The sequence below is a fragment of the Felis catus genome, chromosome B3 (genome assembly GCF_018350175.1).
Source record: "Felis catus isolate Fca126 chromosome B3, F.catus_Fca126_mat1.0, whole genome shotgun sequence".
NCBI lineage: Eukaryota > Metazoa > Chordata > Mammalia > Carnivora > Felidae > Felis > Felis catus.
In genome coordinates, this window is record NC_058373.1 from 124,138,782 (window position 1) to 124,157,589 (window position 18,808).

General features: G+C 38.8%; 1 protein-coding gene across 12 annotated transcripts in view; it reads left to right on the forward strand.

The window, feature by feature from the left end:
• Positions 1-18,808, forward strand: part of NRXN3 (neurexin 3) — a 1,671,444-nt gene that overhangs the window by 1,601,109 nt on the left and 51,527 nt on the right. For 7 of the 12 annotated variants that reach the window (XM_045060712.1, XM_045060711.1, XM_045060707.1 and 4 more), the window contains one exon: positions 16,865-16,943. In XM_045060712.1, coding sequence (XP_044916647.1) covers positions 16,865-16,943 — 79 coding nt within the window. Of the gene's footprint in view, positions 1-16,864; positions 16,953-18,808 lie in introns of all 12 variants that reach the window. The other 5 variants (XM_045060709.1, XM_045060710.1, XM_019833384.3 and 2 more) reach the window with 1 other exon arrangement.

Sequence of the window (18,808 nt, forward strand, 5' to 3'; positions counted from 1 at the left end):
CTCTTTCTTCATGTCTGTCTGTTTCTCTCTCTCTCTAAATGTTTTTTCATGCCACAACCCAACTTCTCCATATTTACTCAATGCTCCAGACAAACCACATTAGTCTCTTACTCCCATTCCCTCCTTTTTACCTTCCTGCTTCTCTGCAGTAACTTGTGCCAATCCCTGGACTATCTGTCCCCACCTCTGCCTATTAATACCCTGTATCTTGTTCAAAGCCAAACCCAAAGACCATCACCTCCATGAATTCTTCCCTGCCATTCCAGTCACAAGTTATTGCTCTTCCCTCAGAGCCCTTTAAAAAAATTTTTTTTCTACGATTATTTAAAGACATTCATTGCAGGCACTTTCCTACCTAATTATAAGCTTGAAGACTGGGGCCATTTCAGATGCCTTTCTGTTTACCCCAAAGCAGAAAAGACTTGAATAAGCAAATGGTGAGGCATCCACCTAGGCACAGCTGGGAATATCCTTGGAGACTGCGGAGCAGAATTTTTCTCAGTGCAGAAGAATTTATTCCCAAATTTAATGTCTCACCTTGGCATCCTTAGTGTCCTCTCCTAACCAATCTGTTTAAATCTGTTAAAATTATGGGAACACTTTGATACTAGTTGATAAACAGCCGCTGCCTCAAGACCCCAAGCGTCTTCTACTTCCACCTGCATCCCTCGCACTCAACATCTCCCTATGTCCGTACCTTAAGGCCTGGGGCAGCCAAAGCTGCCAGAACCCAGCTCCAGTACTATGGCCACTGTCCGTTCTGATTAATCCATTCTCCTGCTGCACTGGTTGTTGAATATTGACTTAAATTTTATCCTGCCCCTGATGATATTGTTATAGCCAGCATGACACCCACGGAAGGCAGTTAAAGCCATGCACTGTTTATGGGGTATGTCTGCCCTTCACTTGAACAGAGAGAAGAAAGTAGTGGTTTGAATAGGTATTGGGGATCCTTGAGAGTTTTCCCAATTTGATTGTAAAAGTTAATGAAATTGAGGCCCAAGCTTAAAAATACAAACATAGCTATAGATATATCCTCTGACATAAATAAGGAGATATATTTTTTCTAGACACGTAAGTAGGGAATTAGATTCCATTTGAACCTCTGTGTGCTGAGCGATTGGAAGCATATGAAAACAATCTTAAATATAAGCATGTGTTGCCTTTGCCTTTAAGATGTTACTTATGTGAGAAAGTAAGAGTCCAGTCTGATGTGTTCTTGGGTATACAGCCTATGAAGGTATTTAAAACCTAAAGTATATTTATTCTGAACTTAAAGATGTTTAGAGACTGCCTTGCCTGTTAATGTGTGCTCTGTGACTAACACCATTCAAATGCTCTCCCCCTGCGTGCATTAATGTGTGCATTGAAGAGAAGAGCAAGGGATGATAAACTGCACAGTGTTCAAATAAGATTTATCTAAGAAAGAACAGTCTAGTGCATTAATGTGAATATTCAAAGATAGATGTTTATCTTAATGGACTCAGAGGTACTTACAAACAGCATAATTGCTGAAGTCATTTTACAGGGCATTTATTCACAGCAATTACGTTTACTCTTACTTTCTTTTATATAAAGAATTCTACTTAAAGGTTTAATTGAGACAGGACTAGTGTGACCAAAAAACCATGGGTCGTTTCTCCCTAGTCTCTGCTCAGCCAAGGCTATTTGGAATAATGAGAAGCAGAACTCCAAATCTTGTTTTTGGTACTTGCTGGACTATTTGCAAAGATTGGTCTATTAAAATTTTAAATTCTCCCGGGGCTCCTGGGTGGCTCAGTCAGTTGGGTGTCAGACTTCGGCTCAGGTCATGATCTCACGGTCTGTGGGTTCGAGCCCCGCATCGGGCTCTGTGCTGACAGCTTGGAGCCTGGAGCCTGCTTCGGATTCTGTGTCTCCCTCTCTCTCTCTGCCCCTCCCCTGCTCAAGCTCTGTCTCTGTCTCTCTCTCAAAAAAAAGAAAACATTAAAAAAAATTATAAAAAAAATAAAAATTTTAAATTGTCCCAATATCTATTAGAGGTTGACTTACCTTAAGCCTATAGTGCTGAAGGTAGGGAACTGACATGCTGGTACACAGTTGTGGAATTGCTGGACAAATTGCCTATACGCTTGTCTGGACCAATGAGACATATTGTATCTTGAAAGCATATATGCTCTTCCAGAGCAACTCCCATTCTTGACAAATAGCTTATAAAAGTATTCCTGTCCTGGACACCTTCTAAGGTAAGAATTCCTAATAATCTGACAAGAATGGGAAGTGCTTCTCTCTTCCATTCATATCATTTCCACCCTTTAAACATGACTCCTGGATTATCCAATTCTATTTAAATCCACAGACATTCCCTGAGCACCTGCTATACATTTAAATATATATCCTGCACCCAAGCTCTGGTCTAGCGCTATAGCCCTGTGAATAATTTCAAACCAATTTTAAATAGTATTAAATATTAACAACACATCACAGAATAGTAACATGTCTGAGTTGTCGATATCCATTTCACTCCACACAACAAAGCATGAGGTAGATGTCTCAAATTTACAGGAGAGCAAACTGTAGCTCAGAGTGCTTGTGATCACCCTGGACTTCCTTCCAGGGGCAGAGCTCCTGTTTTCTGACCCCACACACGACATTTTTCCTTTGATGGTATAGTTGGCTCTCTCTTTGCTTAAGTAGCAATCAAGTAGAAGGAAAACGTAAGTCAGATGTGTATTATAAGCCAGAATACAGTAACTACATTAAGTGAGATTAAGTTGGCCTGCTAGAATATTTTATTTTTCAGCCATAGGACCAGGAAAAAGCCTAATGAAAATGTATTTGGGTTGTGTTCTAAAGAAATATATAATCTTACCAGGTAGAAATGGAATAAAATTCAGACAGAGCTGGGTAAGGAGCAATATAAGTCAGGACATTGTCAGAAACTTAGCAGACTTGTTCAAAGCATGGAAAACATTTTTTAAAAGTTTATTTGTTTATTTTGAGAGGGAGAGAGACAGAGAGAGACGGAGAGAAAGAATGGGTGGGGTAGGAGCAGAGAGAGAGGGGGAGAGAATCCCAAGCAGGCTCCATACTATCAGCACAATGCCCAGCATGGGACTCGATCTCAAGAGCTGTGGGATCACGAACTGAGCTGAAATCAAGAGTCCGATGCTTAACCGATTGAGCCACCCAGGTGCTCCGGCAAATTTTTATTCAGTAGTTGTAGTGAGGAGATGCTTACAGGGGCAGGTAGTAGTGAAAAACAGTGCTACAAAGTTACATTGGAACCCAGTGGTGGAAGATCTTGAATTAAAAAAAATAATAATAATAGTAAGTCTAGAATTCATTTGATGGGCAGTGGAATACATTTGGAAGAAGAGAGTGTCACATATAAAGCCATGTTTTTATTCTGGCAATGCTTTATTGTGCTCATTGAAAATACACAGGTGAGTGGAGGCAGGGAATCTGATTAAAGATTCTCAAGATTCATCCATATAAGTAGCCAGAGCCATATAAATGAAAAGCAGAAAGACATTTTAGAGATGGCCTTTGAGCGATTTGGTGCCTGGAGGGTGATGCTGAGCAGGGAGGATTCAGGGATGGCCCTGAGGGTTTGTGCTTGTTCCTGGTGGGTAATGGTGCCATAGACAGAGACAAGAATGGCATCAGTGGGAGGGGATGATCACTTCAGCCTGGGATATGTGAATTGCACATACTTACAAGATACTCAACTCAAAATATATTCTCTCACTAAGGTGAAAATGTTTATCCCGTCTTATCCAACTCCAAAATGATCTCTCCTCTCAGACTCCTTTTGAACTCTCAATTGGGCCATAGAGTTGACATATAAGAGCATGGTAATCACTGTGAAGCTTTTCAAGTCCCACTCCTAGATACTATTAAAATGCTACCTGGGGCCTAATGTCCACCAAAGGCAGAGATCACTCACATGACACCTTGCATCATCTCTGTCTCTGGTTGCTTGCTACACATTGCTTTTCCTGTTCTGATTGTGTTCACCTTCTAGTAAGAGAAAACTTGATCTGAAGTGATGGAAGAAGGGATACATTTTCTCACTTAACAAGAATCCTGGCATCTGGACAGTAGAAAACTGCTTGTTTGGGCTCAGATTGCACATTTGGCAATACCAGAGTTAGCTTCTCAGATCTTTTGCTCTTTCCCTCACACTTGCCAACTTCTGGTTACAAGATGGCTGCTGCTGCTTCACATACCCCATCATAACCCAAGGAAGAAGGAAAAACAGTGGGACCACCATTTCTTCCTCTTTTATTGGGAATAGGATAAGTATTTCCAGAACCTCTAGCAGATTTCTTTACTCACCACATTGTCCAGACTGATGTCACATGGCTAGTTGCAAAGGAGACTTGGTTAGGCTGGTCATATCACCAGCCCTAGAAAGGAGGAAGAGTAGAGTGGATATTGACAGTGTCTCCAACACTTGTGTCTCCTGCTATAGTGTGAACACTTTGAAGGCAGGGACCATGTTCCGTCAGGCCCTATGCCCATATTATGCCGTGCCCTCTTCCTTCCCTGGAACTTTGCTGGACACAGGAACGTCTGGGAGGGAAAGAGCTTGAGAAACTAATCCTTGCCTTTTATGCTAAGCACCTTCTTTGTTAGTTCCTCTGAGCAGCCTTAGGAATGTGGGAGCTTCTGGATATATTTTAGAAAGACTTTTTTCAGCACCTCTTAAAAAAATAAAAATTTAAAAAAAAGAAAGAATTAAGGAAAAGCAAAATTTAAAAGAAAAGACTACATGCTGGGAGGAAATCTATGCTGTTGTAAAAATAGAATAGGGCTCAAGTGCATTTTTCAGTAATGAATGCATGAAAAGAAGCTTCTTAAATTATGAATGTGGCTTCTCTTGTTTATTGCCCAGTAATCCTGTTTTATTGATTTCTGTTTATTTCCAATCACCTAGAATGAGAAACTATGTTGTTTAGAGATCTTGATCCCCAAAAGATTGTTTAAAGCTACTCGGCTCTATTTAGTTGTTTATTTTTTGCTCAAAGTGATCGAATCAATACAAATACAAACAAAACACCTTTTCCTTTGCTCTCTAGAAGACTAGGGGAAAAAAATACAGGAAAGCTAAATAAAGATGCTTGGATAAAAAAAGTCCCAGCAAATGACATATTGATTTCTTTCAAAGAGTCAGAGTGTAAATTAAAAATATTCTTCTGACACAGTTTTTAAAGATGCACCGACTCAGCAGTGGTGGCACTTACTGACTTTCTCTTCCTAGAGGGTCAGTTTGGAAGCACATCCCACTTTCCCAAGATCCCGAAACAACACGATTCATATTTCATGGCTCATATATGCATATGTGTATTATTCTTACCAGAAGAGTAGAGACTCTCCATCTGTCCTTATTTCACTTAAAAAAATTCTTTTAAATGTTTGTTTATTTTTGAGAGAGAGAGAGAGAGTGCACACATGTGTGGGAAGGGCAAAGAGAGAGGGAGACAGAGGATCCTAAGCAAGCTCTACGCTTACAGCACACCATGAATCATAAGGTCATGACCTGAGCCAAAGTCAGACGCTTAACCAACTGAGCCACCCAGGTGCCCCTTTATTTCACTTTTTTGATGCATGTCTCTTCTACTGACATTCTACCTTCACCTTACTGATGAATAAGCTATAATGAAAGGAAAAAAATCTCTGGGTGGTGTTTTCCCTTTCTATTTGTTATTTTTAGTGTAAGTGGTTAGCTAATAGAAGTAAGAAAGAATGTGATAGATTTCCTCAGTTATTATGTTCTTAGAACACCATTGCCTTCTCTCTGCTTTCTAAGCAACTTCTGATTCAAAGGAAAAGCAATAGCCTGTTGGAGACCCACTTACTCAGCAGATATAACACACTCAACACTCATATCAAAGGACATGGTATGAAACCCTAAAAGACAGAAATGCAAAAGTGGTCACCTTTGGACAAGACTTTATCCATAGTCACTCTTGTTTCGAAGATAATACCAACCTCCCATGAAGAAAGACTGGGGGATTCATTCAGATAAATCTGTTTGATTCATCTTATTTCTTTACATTATGGGTCCACAGAATCCTATGCTGACAGGGCACCAAAAACTTTATATGTAGATGGGGTGGCAAGGAACAGGGCTGGACACACGCATTGCATGTGTCTCCTTTCCTTATGCACATGCTCCATTGTCTCACTGAACTTCACTTATAAAAGGCAAGTTCAAAATTAAATGGTTAAGGACTTCAAGATGGTGAGAGCAGAGCATTAAACCAAGCCCAAGGCCCTTGTGAGCACAAAATCCTGTGTGACTACATAGATCTCCAGCCTGGGATTACACCTGCAAGATATCACCCATTTTTACAGTGAGTGAATTCTGTTGCCTATAAATTTTGGAAAATGAATAGCCTTGCTATCCATAAGAAATGAGAAATGAATAGTCTTCTTTTCCCACACAAAAGTTCTGTTGTGTTTGCTTTTGAATCTGTATCTAAGATGAGATAATCCACTATGGTATGCTGTAGCCTGGGAATGAGAAAGTGATTTCTGTGGTGTGAGTCCATCTGGATTCCTGAATTTCTCATTCAGCGGGACCTAAAAGACTTTCTCTAACTTGGGATTTATCATACAAATTGAAGAACTTTATTTGAATCCATCCCCCAATCTTCTTTGTGGGAGGTTGGAATTGTCTTTGAGACATGAGTAACTGGGGATAAATTCTCAATCCGAAGTCAAAACCCTTTGACTTTTCCCTCTCTTGGGGTTGAATATCATGTTATTCAGTTGGCTTTCACTTTTTCCTTATAGTTCTGACTCAAATTTACTGCAGATTACCTGTAACTCCATCAGTATTTTATTAAATCATATGTCAAATGCACAAAACTGGCTTTAACTGCTGATGTTGCTCTGACATTTGTATCTGACTTTTCTAATATTATGTCCCTTGGCTGAGTGGGAGATATTCTCTTCAGTGTAATAAGGAAAAAACATCTTGTCTTTTTATCAGTTGTATTTTACATTCAATTCATTGCATTCGATTGCTCTTGGTAAATTTGCTGTGCCACATGCCAAGCTCCCGGTTGTGCTAATGTGCTCTTCCTTCTTGTGTTTATATTGTCTTGAGCTTGTTTTTTTTTCATAGTTTCTTATGTATTGGCATGAATCTGTCATACTTTTAGTTCTTCAAGATAGCCATTCTCAACTGTTTTCTACATTGACAGACACAACAGATGTTTACATGCATTGCACGCTCTTTTCAGTAAAAGTGGCTTTCCTTAGACAAATATTTATTTATTTATTTATTTATTTATTTATTTATTTATTTATTTATTTATTTATTTATTTATTTATTTATGTTTGACTCCTAACATCTTGCTGTTTTTTCTACTCCTTTCTCTCATGCTCATCTAGCATACCTTAATTCATCAGTGACCAGAGATTGAGAACCATGGCTATTTGCTCTGTACCAAATGGCTACCTTGCATCTTTTTTCAGAACTGCTGACCAATATCCAGGACTGGCTTTATCCTGTAATTCATTGCTCTCCACCAACATTTTGGTCTGTTATTAAGCCTTTTAAAGCTGTGATCTCAAGCTGCCAAGAAGGGCTGTTTCTCCTGTGTTGAGTGGTAAGGTTAGGCCACAAAATAGAGGGCCAAGAGAAAAACCATCCCACAAAGTAAATGATTCTATTTTTCCTATTTTCTTCCAAAAACCCATTTCTTCTCCCTGAACTACAGAGCAAGAGAAGACATGGAGAAATGAATAATGGTAAAATTTCAGTTTAAAAACATACATTGGTGTTCTCCATGACTTTTGAATTTTACCATCCATTAACGGAGACCTACATCACTTTTTATGGATTATATTAATATTTGATCTGGTCACTAGCCTGTTAAAAACAGAGGCTTGATTTTGATGATAGTATTGGCATAAAAACCTCACTTAGCATGGAAATACCACAAAAAAAAAAAAAAAGAAGAAGAAGAAGAAGAAGGCAGTGGCAGGGAGACAAAAATATAAACAACAAAACTAGATTAGGTCTTTGGCGCTTTGGTTATAATTTTGGCATTCCTTTGTAATGGGTAGACCCTAAATACTCAACAAAGTTTGTGGGAAAAGCCAAAAGACTTAACAGTAGGAACACAGCCAAGCCTTCCTGATTAGCTGTCTTAGAGAGGACTGCACCAATCGGAAAAAGCTACCCAACCCAGACCTTAGGTGTATGTAATCAATAGGCTCCTGGTCTAGATTCCTAGAGATGGTGTGTGGTTGAGTGGGTGGTTTGTATTTTCTTCTTCCTTGCCTCCTAAATAATATGTAATTTCTCCAGGCCAAGAAATAAATTGAAAGGATTTAGAGGGATTTGCTTATCAGTGGAACACCACGTAGCATTACATTCCTCCTGCTTTGGGGAAGGCACATTGAAGTTTGGTTAATCTTCTGTGGTTCAATACTCCTCTTCCCTCTGTCAGGCTGCCTTGAACAACAGATAGATTAATCCCCCTTCTACCCACTCTCTTCTTCCTCCTCCCTCCCTTTTCTCTTGATCCACCCTTCCTTTTTTGAGCAGATGGAAGAAATCTTAAAACTGGAAAGAAAAGAAAAAAAAAGATGCCACACCACATTTATTTATGTAATCCTAGAAGACCTCCAGGATAGAAAGAAAGACCCCCAATCCTTGGCACAAAATTTGGCTAAGCTTAGCTTGGTTCTTCCGCTGTTAATTAAATCTTGAGTCTGCAAAGGGATTTCCTTAAAGGTTAATTCATTAGTAAAAATTACTATACATCATGTTGTTTTTTATCCTCCTCCAGTATATGCAATGTGGAAAAGAAGAATAAGAATATGGAGGCTGTTGAGGATGAGCAGAGTTTAAAGGGAATCTGGTGGTACTATTTGGTTGGATTCCTATATGATCTGCTCTTGTGAATGACTGTGAATAATCAGTTTTTGTTACAGTGGGTACCACTTATGGACTCATGTTAACTTTACGTTTCTGCAGCTGATGGTGTAGCAGCCTATCAGTTTTTCTAGTTTGGCCTGGCTCAAATCCAAGTAATCTGTAAGCTACATGAGGACAAGGACTTGGTCTGTCCAGCCCCTTAGCACAGCGATTGGCACATCGTAGGCAGCTAATAAACATTTGTTGGGTGAAGACTGATTGAATAAGTAAATGTATGCATACTTAATATCCTATATCAAGAACAATTTTCTGTTTTTATTTTCATATTTATTTTCTTAGCTCCAGTCCAGTTAACTAAATTTGGTGATACCGAATGCCATATCTGTAGCCCAGGGCAATTCTCTTGAAAGCTGCCTCATTTCATGGAAATATGAGTCAAGTAAAATATGTACACATTCATATCTAACTTGGCAAGTGATTATCTCCAGGAGTGGGCAGGGAGAAAAGAGGAAAGGAGTATTTTGAAAAACCACAATAGCTTGAACTTCAGAAGACAGTTTTAAAATTCACAGGGTGTTCCAATAAAGTTATGTGGGCACATAGATGTAAGGCCTGAGGGGAACTCAAAAAGCATCTTAACTAGATGGAACTTGGTCTCTTTGTCTCCATTGTTCAGAGCCTGCCTCATGGGATTCCCTGAGCTTTCACACTCGAGCATGACAAGTTCAACTCATTTGTTTCATTTTCTCATATTAGTGTCAGTTGTTTGTCTTGAAAATGTCTTGAAAATGACTATGAAGAGGATGTTCAGAATAAAAGGAGGGTATTGATAGTCCCACTCCTAGGTCTTGTTTCTGTATTGGGCTTGAGTTGGAAGAATTGATAGGGTGGTGGGAGAGAGGAGGAAGGGTGAGATTATTGCTTCTAACAAGCTTGCCCAAGCTCCAGGCCTTTTTCTATCTTTGGTTCAGTCTAAAAACCATCCAATAGTGTGTGTGTGTATGTACGTCAGAGTAAACCCCTTCAGAGTGGAGGATCTATAAGCATCAATCCAAAAAGGGGCTATGCAATGGCAACAATTTGATAAAGCCCTAGTAGATAAATTTTAATTGTGATGGTCAAGGTTTCCAAATCTCATTAAAGTTTATAGATTTACCTAGAGTCTTTGGGTTCTTATTTAATTAAAAGTATCTCAGACATGATTTAAATAGAGAATAAATGTTCATAATGAAGCTGTATGATTCCCTCTCTCATATGAGATACTTTAAACCTCAACTTTATCACAGAATAGAAGTATAGAGGGGAAAAACTAAAACACCAAGTATTTTAAGGAATTGAATTCTTTTCAGCATGAAGCAGCTGCAGAGATGTATGGCTGTTTTCTGTGGGACTTCAGAATATTTATGGGCCTTTCTCTTTTCCTTTTTCACTGGAAGAAAGGCGATCATCATTCTTGAGTGTGTTATTTATAATTTCATAAAGCTGTTCTGTGGCAAGACTTATTTTATCTTGCGCTTAATCTCGGTCAAATAACTGTGCTTCCAAGGAGCTGGGCGGAGAAAAATGATTATCCCCCCAAATGATTAGCCTCTTCTCAGTATAAGATAAAGGGCTAAAGGTTGGAATTTGAAGTCACAAATAGGCATCTGGGCAGGAAGGAGGGCACATGGTGAATCTACCTCGAGCTGTTCTGACCATGGTAGCAGACATTTTTCTCCATGCCAAATAACAGATAGCAATGAAGAATGAAGTAGAGCCACCCCTGTGCTGAGATGAGTAGACCCCTTCAGACTAAATAATTAGAAGCAGGTGATTACAGAAACAATAACTCACTGGAGGAAAATGAGAAGCCAGTTCTGTGAAGCTGAGGGAATTGGAAGGTAAATATACCTATAAATTTACCTGGTGGGTAGAGTTTTGAGCTTTCTTCTGTCCCAGTTTATTCTAAGGTAATTTCAATAAACATTGGTAGAAAAAAAAAAGAATACAAATGCAATAAAAAAATCTTTCAAGAAAAGAATAAAGAGGACTCCTTCCAGACAGATATTTTACTGAAAGTTATTATAATACCTATCTTTAGTTTTATGAATCCTAATACAGAACCAAGTAGTTTCAACATATGGATTAAAAATATGCAATATGTATTTTTAAATGGAGTAATATGAATTATTATTTTTAATATGGGACTTGGCTAATGCACAGGGACAGAAGAACATTTTCCTGCTCTTGAGAAGGCAAAGTAAGGTCTTTAATCCGCACTGTGGAGGGATGGCACAGCGAGACCCATGCATAATGTTCTGGAACCATGTATATGAGCTTCCAAAGGAAAGGTGACAGGTGATGCTGATGAGATGTGGGGAGGGGAAGGAGAGATGTCTGACCGGACAGGATATGAAATTCGTGCTCATTATCTGAGTTTTCAGAAACAACAGGATAACTCAGGTAGCTGTTGTTCTGTCATGCTGGTACATCCTTTCACCCCTGTACTACTCCTGGGTATACAAGTAGACTGTGCTTCTTCATGCCTCTGAGCCTTTGCAAAGACTGTTGATTTCATCTAGAATGCCCTTCTCCTCCACCAGCAGCTCTCCATTGTCCCTGCTTCAGGGCTTCCTGTCCCTCAGGGCTCATTACCACCTCCCCCTGCCATTTGCTCTCTTAGCACCTTATGCTTACTCTTGTCAAGACATTCAGTTTACCCTGTCAAGTTTGCCTGTCTCCTCGGTCCTCTCTTCAGAGACTGTGAATCCCCAGAGCAGAGGAACTATGGTTTATCTATCACTTTATCCCTCATAACAGTTACAGTGCTTAACACATAGGTGTTCAGTAAATATTTATTACAGTAATAAGTGAATGGATGAAAGATGAATAAAGCACTTCGATGATATAGTCATATAGCATAGGTGGTGGATTTGGGAGTCCATCCACTATCAAACTATTTGGTTTGGAGGCGGTCACTGATCTTGTATTCTTTCTTGAGGGACTTACGAATAATGTGGATATTTGACATATGGGAACCATAATGTGTAAATATCTTAAGTTCAGCCGTTGGGAATTATGAGAGCTTTAGGCAATCGTTGTGAGGGAAGGATATGAGGATGACATAGAAGGCCCTTGATAAGCATTCTCAGCATAACTATACAAATGGAAGAACTTCTAAAGCAGTACTCTTCCCTGAAGGAGCATGGATGGTGGGCAGTTAAAAATAGCAGATGTCACTACAAATTTCCACACCCTTGGTTATTATGAGTACTAAAAGTTTTAATATGTGTTAACTTCTTAGCTGACATCTGAGTATAGCAAGTATTTAATAAGTGGTAAATGTTATTAGTAAGCATGATTCTAGAAAGTTCAAATATCTTCTCAAGAGTACTAACTTCTTTTCTCTAAGGATTATGACTAATTATGAAAAATGGTTATCATTGTAGGAAACACACACAAACTAGTACTACTACTGTATTTTATTTAAAGATAAAATTCCGTAGTTCCATTCTATTCATAATAATTACATCCTGATTCTGTATGTGTCTGCAATAGTGAAACATAATTCACCAGCCATGGGAACCAATAGTCAAAAAGTGTGCCTTTTTCCCCAAAGTTCAGAGTTAGACCCTGCATTTACTTCTATGTAGGGAAAGAGACAAGAAAATTAAAGAGCTACTAAGAGAAAGCCTTGGGTTTTCCAAGAGTAATTTTGGATCATATTGTCATTACTTTAGGAGGTGATTCTAAGTACATATGATCCCAAAACTCTGGTTTGTAATTTGGGGATTTTTTTTTAATGTCAGGGATAGCAGTAGTAAAAAAATTTTTTTAATCCCTAAATATAGTGTTCTAAATCCTGAGTCCTTTGCAAATCAAAGCTTACTGCCCCTGGCAGAGCCAGGATTTCTGAAACCACAGTGTTCTGTGGCAGGCGTGGTAGCATTGGATGCCAGGTTCTCCAGGCAAACATTGGTTACTGCGTTGGGCAATGAGGGGATTGAGATGTTTGTAATGGCTTTGGGAATTTCATTGGCAGTGGCTGTAATTGGTGATGATGGGGTCTGAGGGACCGAAAGGAAGGGGCTGACTTCACATAAAACCCACACAAATTGTCTGGACCCAGAGCCATGGGAAACAGATTATCTTCCAGTGATTTTTAAGCTCTCTTGGCATCTCTATGAGTGTATTTTTCTTTATCACTCTTCATGACAGATGCAACCAGAGGTGATGAATGAAAATGGAGTTAATGAATTATCAGTAAGAAAGAATAGTTCTAAAGGGGATGAATATTTGGAGATAGAATGCATAGGTGGATGGAAACTTTATTTAAACTATGAATGGCAACTAGGCTTGGCATTGCTGTTATTGATTGATTGATTGATTGACTTAGTCTTAGCTAATATTTACTTATTTTATTTAAAATTTATTTATTTTGAGAGAGGGTGTGCACACACGTGCAGGGGAGGGGCAGAGAGAGAGGGAGAGAGAGAATCCCAAGCAGGCTCTGTGCTGTCAGTGCAGAGTCTGACGTGGGGCTCATTCTCACTAACAATGAGATCATAACCTGAGCCAAAATCAAGAGTCAGACACTTAACCACCTGAGCCACCCAGGCACCCTGCTTCTACTTACTGAGTGTATACCATATGCCAGGAACAGAGCTTCACTTTTAACTTTTCACTTAAATTGATGACAAGACACTATGTTTATCCCAATTTATAGATGGAAACATTGAGGCTTGGAGAAGGGAAGTAACTCAACCCCTGGTCACTGACTATAAGTGTAGGAGCTGAGAGTCACAGCTATGCTCAGTGAAGAGTCAGCCCTGCTCACTCTGTGGTCTGCTAGACTGCCTGTCATGGACCCTCCTTGAAGTCTAGCCACTATTAATAGGGACTACTCGTAAAATGTACTTCTCTTTCTGGAGGAACATTGTATTCGTCCATATTCACATAGAAGATCAGCAGAAATAAAATCTCTGGGAAGTAAGACACAGGGTCAGTTTACTGGGGATAAAGGGAGTAAAAATGTGGAAGAGTGTATGTGTGGGGTCTACATTGGTGGTTGAGCCCCATCTGGGGAACACAAGTGGAGGTGAAGATAGGGAAAGAGAGTGCTAGGGACAGTGTCACCCAAAACACGGTAGCGGGGAGAACTTGTGCAGTACTAGAGGAGGCAGGGGAAAGCTGAGAGGAAAATAGTAAATATCTTTCAACCTCAGAGTCTGGTACTCTTCCTGAAAAGAAACTCTATGTCATATCTTTGGCTAATCAAAATGGCTACAACTTTCTTATAATTGTTAAAAGTTTCCATTAATGTTTCACTAATGCCTTTTTTGGTTTCTATTGGAGTTATGCATTGCTTTCTCACATTCTGAAAGACCTTAAATTTTATTGCCTGGCTTTCAGTTCTTGGGATGAGCTCACTAGATTTTCATTTAACCCACTAGCGTTCACTCAGTACTAGGAACCTATGCTAGTTATGCCACATACAGGCCATTCTGCAAGGTCCTTATAATGAAGTCACCAAAAAGTATAATTGATTATACTTTTGAAGTGTATTCTAGGCCTCTTTTTTATTACCATCCTCTGAGGAATTTTTTAAACAATCTTTTTTTTCCCTAATTGCCCTCGTCCCATGAAATTTTAATACCACAGATATACTGTCTATTTGTTTAAGCACTGTGGGCTTTTTGGCAGGTCAGAAACCATTTTAATACCTAAGATCCATCCCCCCTACACACCCAAAACAAGTTTTGCTTCCTTGAGGGAGGTCTTCCCTCCACTCACAACTCATGCTTTAGAACTATCAAAGAATGATTGCGACCCTTCCAAAAATGCTGTTTGCCTCTTATGATTGCCTCTGCATTTGCACAGTTAACGTGTGTTCCCTTACCACCTCCCTTCCCTCAGTAACTGAAAGTGGGCCCTGTACAGGCCCACACACACCAGTAAACTCCCAAGGAGGTGTGCTCACCATCTCTGTCTCTACTGCAAAAACATGGTGGCTCTAGGACACAACTGCCAGTTTTGATTTGCTGGAAGTGAAATGCACACTTCAGTACTGTCTAATTGAAAAAAAAAGAAGTATGTTTGAAAATCCTTTTTTCTATTTACTTGGAGGAGGAGCAGGGGTTGAAGTATCTCCCTGTCCAATGTAGAATCAAGATCAATGACATGGTTTAAGGCACCTCTCTACCACTGTCAACTAAGCGAAATCAATTACCTAGTGTGGTTTTTCTACTAATCTTTGTTGTGCCCAGTAATTCTATGCTTAGCGTGTGTACTTCAAAAAGGATGTTGTCTGGAAATACTAAGCATATGGGTTGTCGTGTTCATTTCTTTGCTAGGACTGCCATAACAAAGTAGCACAGACTGAGCGGCTTAAACAACAGAAATTTATTTTCTCACAGTTGTGGGAGCTGGAAGTTCAAGGTCAAGGTGTCAGCAGGGTTGTTGTTTTTTTCTGAGAACTCTTTTCTTGGCTTATAGATGGCTGTCTTCTCCCTGTGGCTTCACACAGTCGTCCCTCTGTGCATGTCTGTGTCCTAATTTCATCTTTTTATTAAGGACCCCGGTCATATTTGATTTGGCTTACCCTAATGATCTCATTTTAACACAGACCCTATCTCCAAATATTTGTCATATTCTGAGGTCCTGGGGGGCTTAAAACTGCAGTGTTTTAATTTTGGAAGACAGAGTTCAGTCCATAATTAACATCATGTAAGAAGAGGTGTAAAAGAAGTCTGTGTGAGCCACAAGTACAGACTTTGACTAAGCTATATCTGTTCAAATCCTATTTCTTACTAGCCGTGTGTCCTTTCTGAACTTCAGTTCTCCTTAAAAGTATAATAATTATATCCATCCCAAAGGATTGTTGTGAGAATTATATCTAATCAATTAATAATAACTATAATAAATATATATACATGTCTAGCTCAGCATCTGGCTTGTAATTGCTTTTCCTCTTGAATATGGATTCAGACTTCAGTGCACTGAGAATAATAAAATCAGCAAGTCAGTTAACATTATTAATATCAAGGTGGGAAAGAAATGAGAATTTATTGAATAACTGTATATTGAGTACTCTCATGCACATAGTAGGACATAAGATCTGTAGATTAATTATTCAGTAGTATTTATTGTGCCTGCAATATGTATCAGGTACAGAAAATAGTCTTCTCATCTCCTGTATCGCAAAGGCCCTTCTTACTACCCATACATACAGTTTTCTGTATTTCTTGCAGCAGATTCCCTGGCACTGGGGAGTTTCTGCAGGATCCAATAGAAAAAAGAAAATGTTTCAAATTGAGTTACTATTGTTGCAACTACATTTTTTTCTGCTGTCCTCAGAAACAGTCCTACCTGTGTCCAGAGGCTGTCATGTGGTATTTCTCTGCTGGCCTACATTACTAATTCAGCTAATTGCAGCAATTACACGAAGAGATCGCTGCTAGCGAGAAAAGCCATTATACTGTTCCTGAACAGACTGCATTCCTCAGCATTCATTAATTATGCCAGCCTATAGATTCACAACCACCAAATCATACACTTGAGACCACACACCATATGCATTGAAACCCTCTCAAAGCTCGCAGTGCCTTTCCGTGCTGGCTTGCACTCGTGTATTGTCCAAAATTTGCATAGCCCTTCTGCTGCCCTTTGGATTCTCAAAATTGAAATTACAGTCAGAAATAGAGTTAGGCTGTACAATGTGACTTATGGGGATGGGATGATCTTGAGCCTCCTAGAACCACTCTGAGTCTTTCACCTTCTCATAAAACCCATACAGGTTGTCTGACCCCATAACCATTCACAGCCACACAAGAGTTTAAAATTCTTTATCCTACAGCATGCCCTCTTTAGAGAAGAGAAAGAGTATTAATGATGGAAGGCAAGACATAGTGATAAGTCTTTGATGCTTTTGTTCATGGGTTTCCTTATCTCTCTCTCTCTCCTCTCTCTTCCCCCACCCCATTATTTTTCCTTTGACACGCACAGCCAACATCAGATGACCTTGTTTCATCTGCTGAATGTTCAAGCGATGATGAGGACTTCGTTGAGTGTGAGCCGAGTACAGGTAGGTTAGGTCAGTCTTGTTTTGCTTGCTTTCTTTTTACATTTGCAAAAAACAATACATACATATATGTGAATATACATGTGTTTTATATATATATTATGGTGTGTTAATGTGTGTATTTCCTATATCTATATATGTATAAGCATACATATATAAATATTAATATATAATCAAAAGCATCAAATCCCATGGAAGGAGCAGATAAGATCCCAGGGAAATTTAAAGTTATTTCCTGAAAACTAAAGAAAAAGCCATGGTGTGCCACCCAGCTTTGAGCAATCAGACACCCAGCTTAACTATGGAAACAAAAAAAGTACAGCAGCCACTGGCAGTTATGAAATTGACAGGGTGTGGGATCATGAAGATGTCTATACAGAAATAACATCAAAACACCATGAACCCAAAGTGGAACTATAGAGGTAATTTAAGCCTCATGGATTGTTCTGAGTCTGCATGGCAAACAAAACCGGAAGCCAAAATCAAACAAACAAACAAACAAATAAATAAATAAATAATAAATAAATACATACATGCATACACACATACATACATACACACATTTTCCATGGGATTTCAACAGCAGTTAACATGGTATTATATTTATACTAATTTTGTTCATTGTGCGTTTAGAGAAATTGTGCAGTATTATGGCTTAGTAAAAACAAAATTAGTACTGAACCATGCCATGTCAATAGCTGAGATGCTTCAAAATGTATCTATTGTGCTGAAGTTGAGAGTTGGCAACTTGATGCTTCAGTGTGTTCCCCATTTGCACCCAGATACATTTTGATCTTTTTATGGTCTTTCTTTATAGTGAGCTATATATGATATAATGTCCAGCAGGCAACTGCAGTCCCTGATTATTTCCTATCAATTTTTCCAAGTCATCTGTTTTGAGACTTGCTATAAGTTAAACATTTATATATATATAATAGAGAACAGATATCATCGAATTTCTGTGTATGTTTAATAGAATTAAAAGCTGGAGTTGGGTCAAGATCTTATTTCTGCAAAGGCTAAGAGAAATAAATAGTATATTCTAGTTGATTCTTTGGTTTGCTTGATTTTTTTCTTTTCTTTAAAAAAAGAGGTGAGCCATTAAACATTTTCTTTTGCTAATTCTGGAGAAATTCAAGGTTTGTGAAAAAAATAATATAACCAAAGAAAAAACCTTCCAATTCTTACCCCAAGATGATTTACATTTTCTCAAATTTTGTTGAAGGACTGACTGGTGTCTTGCAAGTGGCTTTGAATCCAGGAAGTTCTGTGGGTTCCTATTTTTAGCATTACATAGGGATATAATAATAGGTAGGACCTTTCCATTTTGGAGTGTGACCTGTTTCTTTGGGAGCTCAGTTGTGTAGAAGGAAAGTAACTGTGGCCTGGTGGTCAGATTTTTTTTTCCAGATTATTAGACAATAATGTACTACATGAGGCTTTAATAATACTGGAGGTTAGATACATCCAGTCTATACCAGAACTTGGACACCAAGTTTTTATTCACTCAATAATTCATGCATTCATTCATTCAATATTTCTGAGTGCTAGGGCAGGGTACAGTGTATCTCTAGAATTGAGGCCCTCCTGTTCTAATAATTTTCATAAATGAGCTGTTGGAAAGTAGAATTAGGAGCTTTGCTACCTAAATTACCTCTCCAAAAATTCAGTTCAGCAAGTATTTTTTGAGTTAACTGTGTGTTAGGCATGTGCCCCGTCTTAGGAATTCAGATATAAATATGACATGTTCCCCAATACATATGTTAAGTTAACTGATTTCATGGCCAATAGTTTCAGATATCTAGACTTTAATTTGGATTTTTCTATTTATCCTTTCTCTGGTTTTCTTGCTTTCATAGCAGAGATAT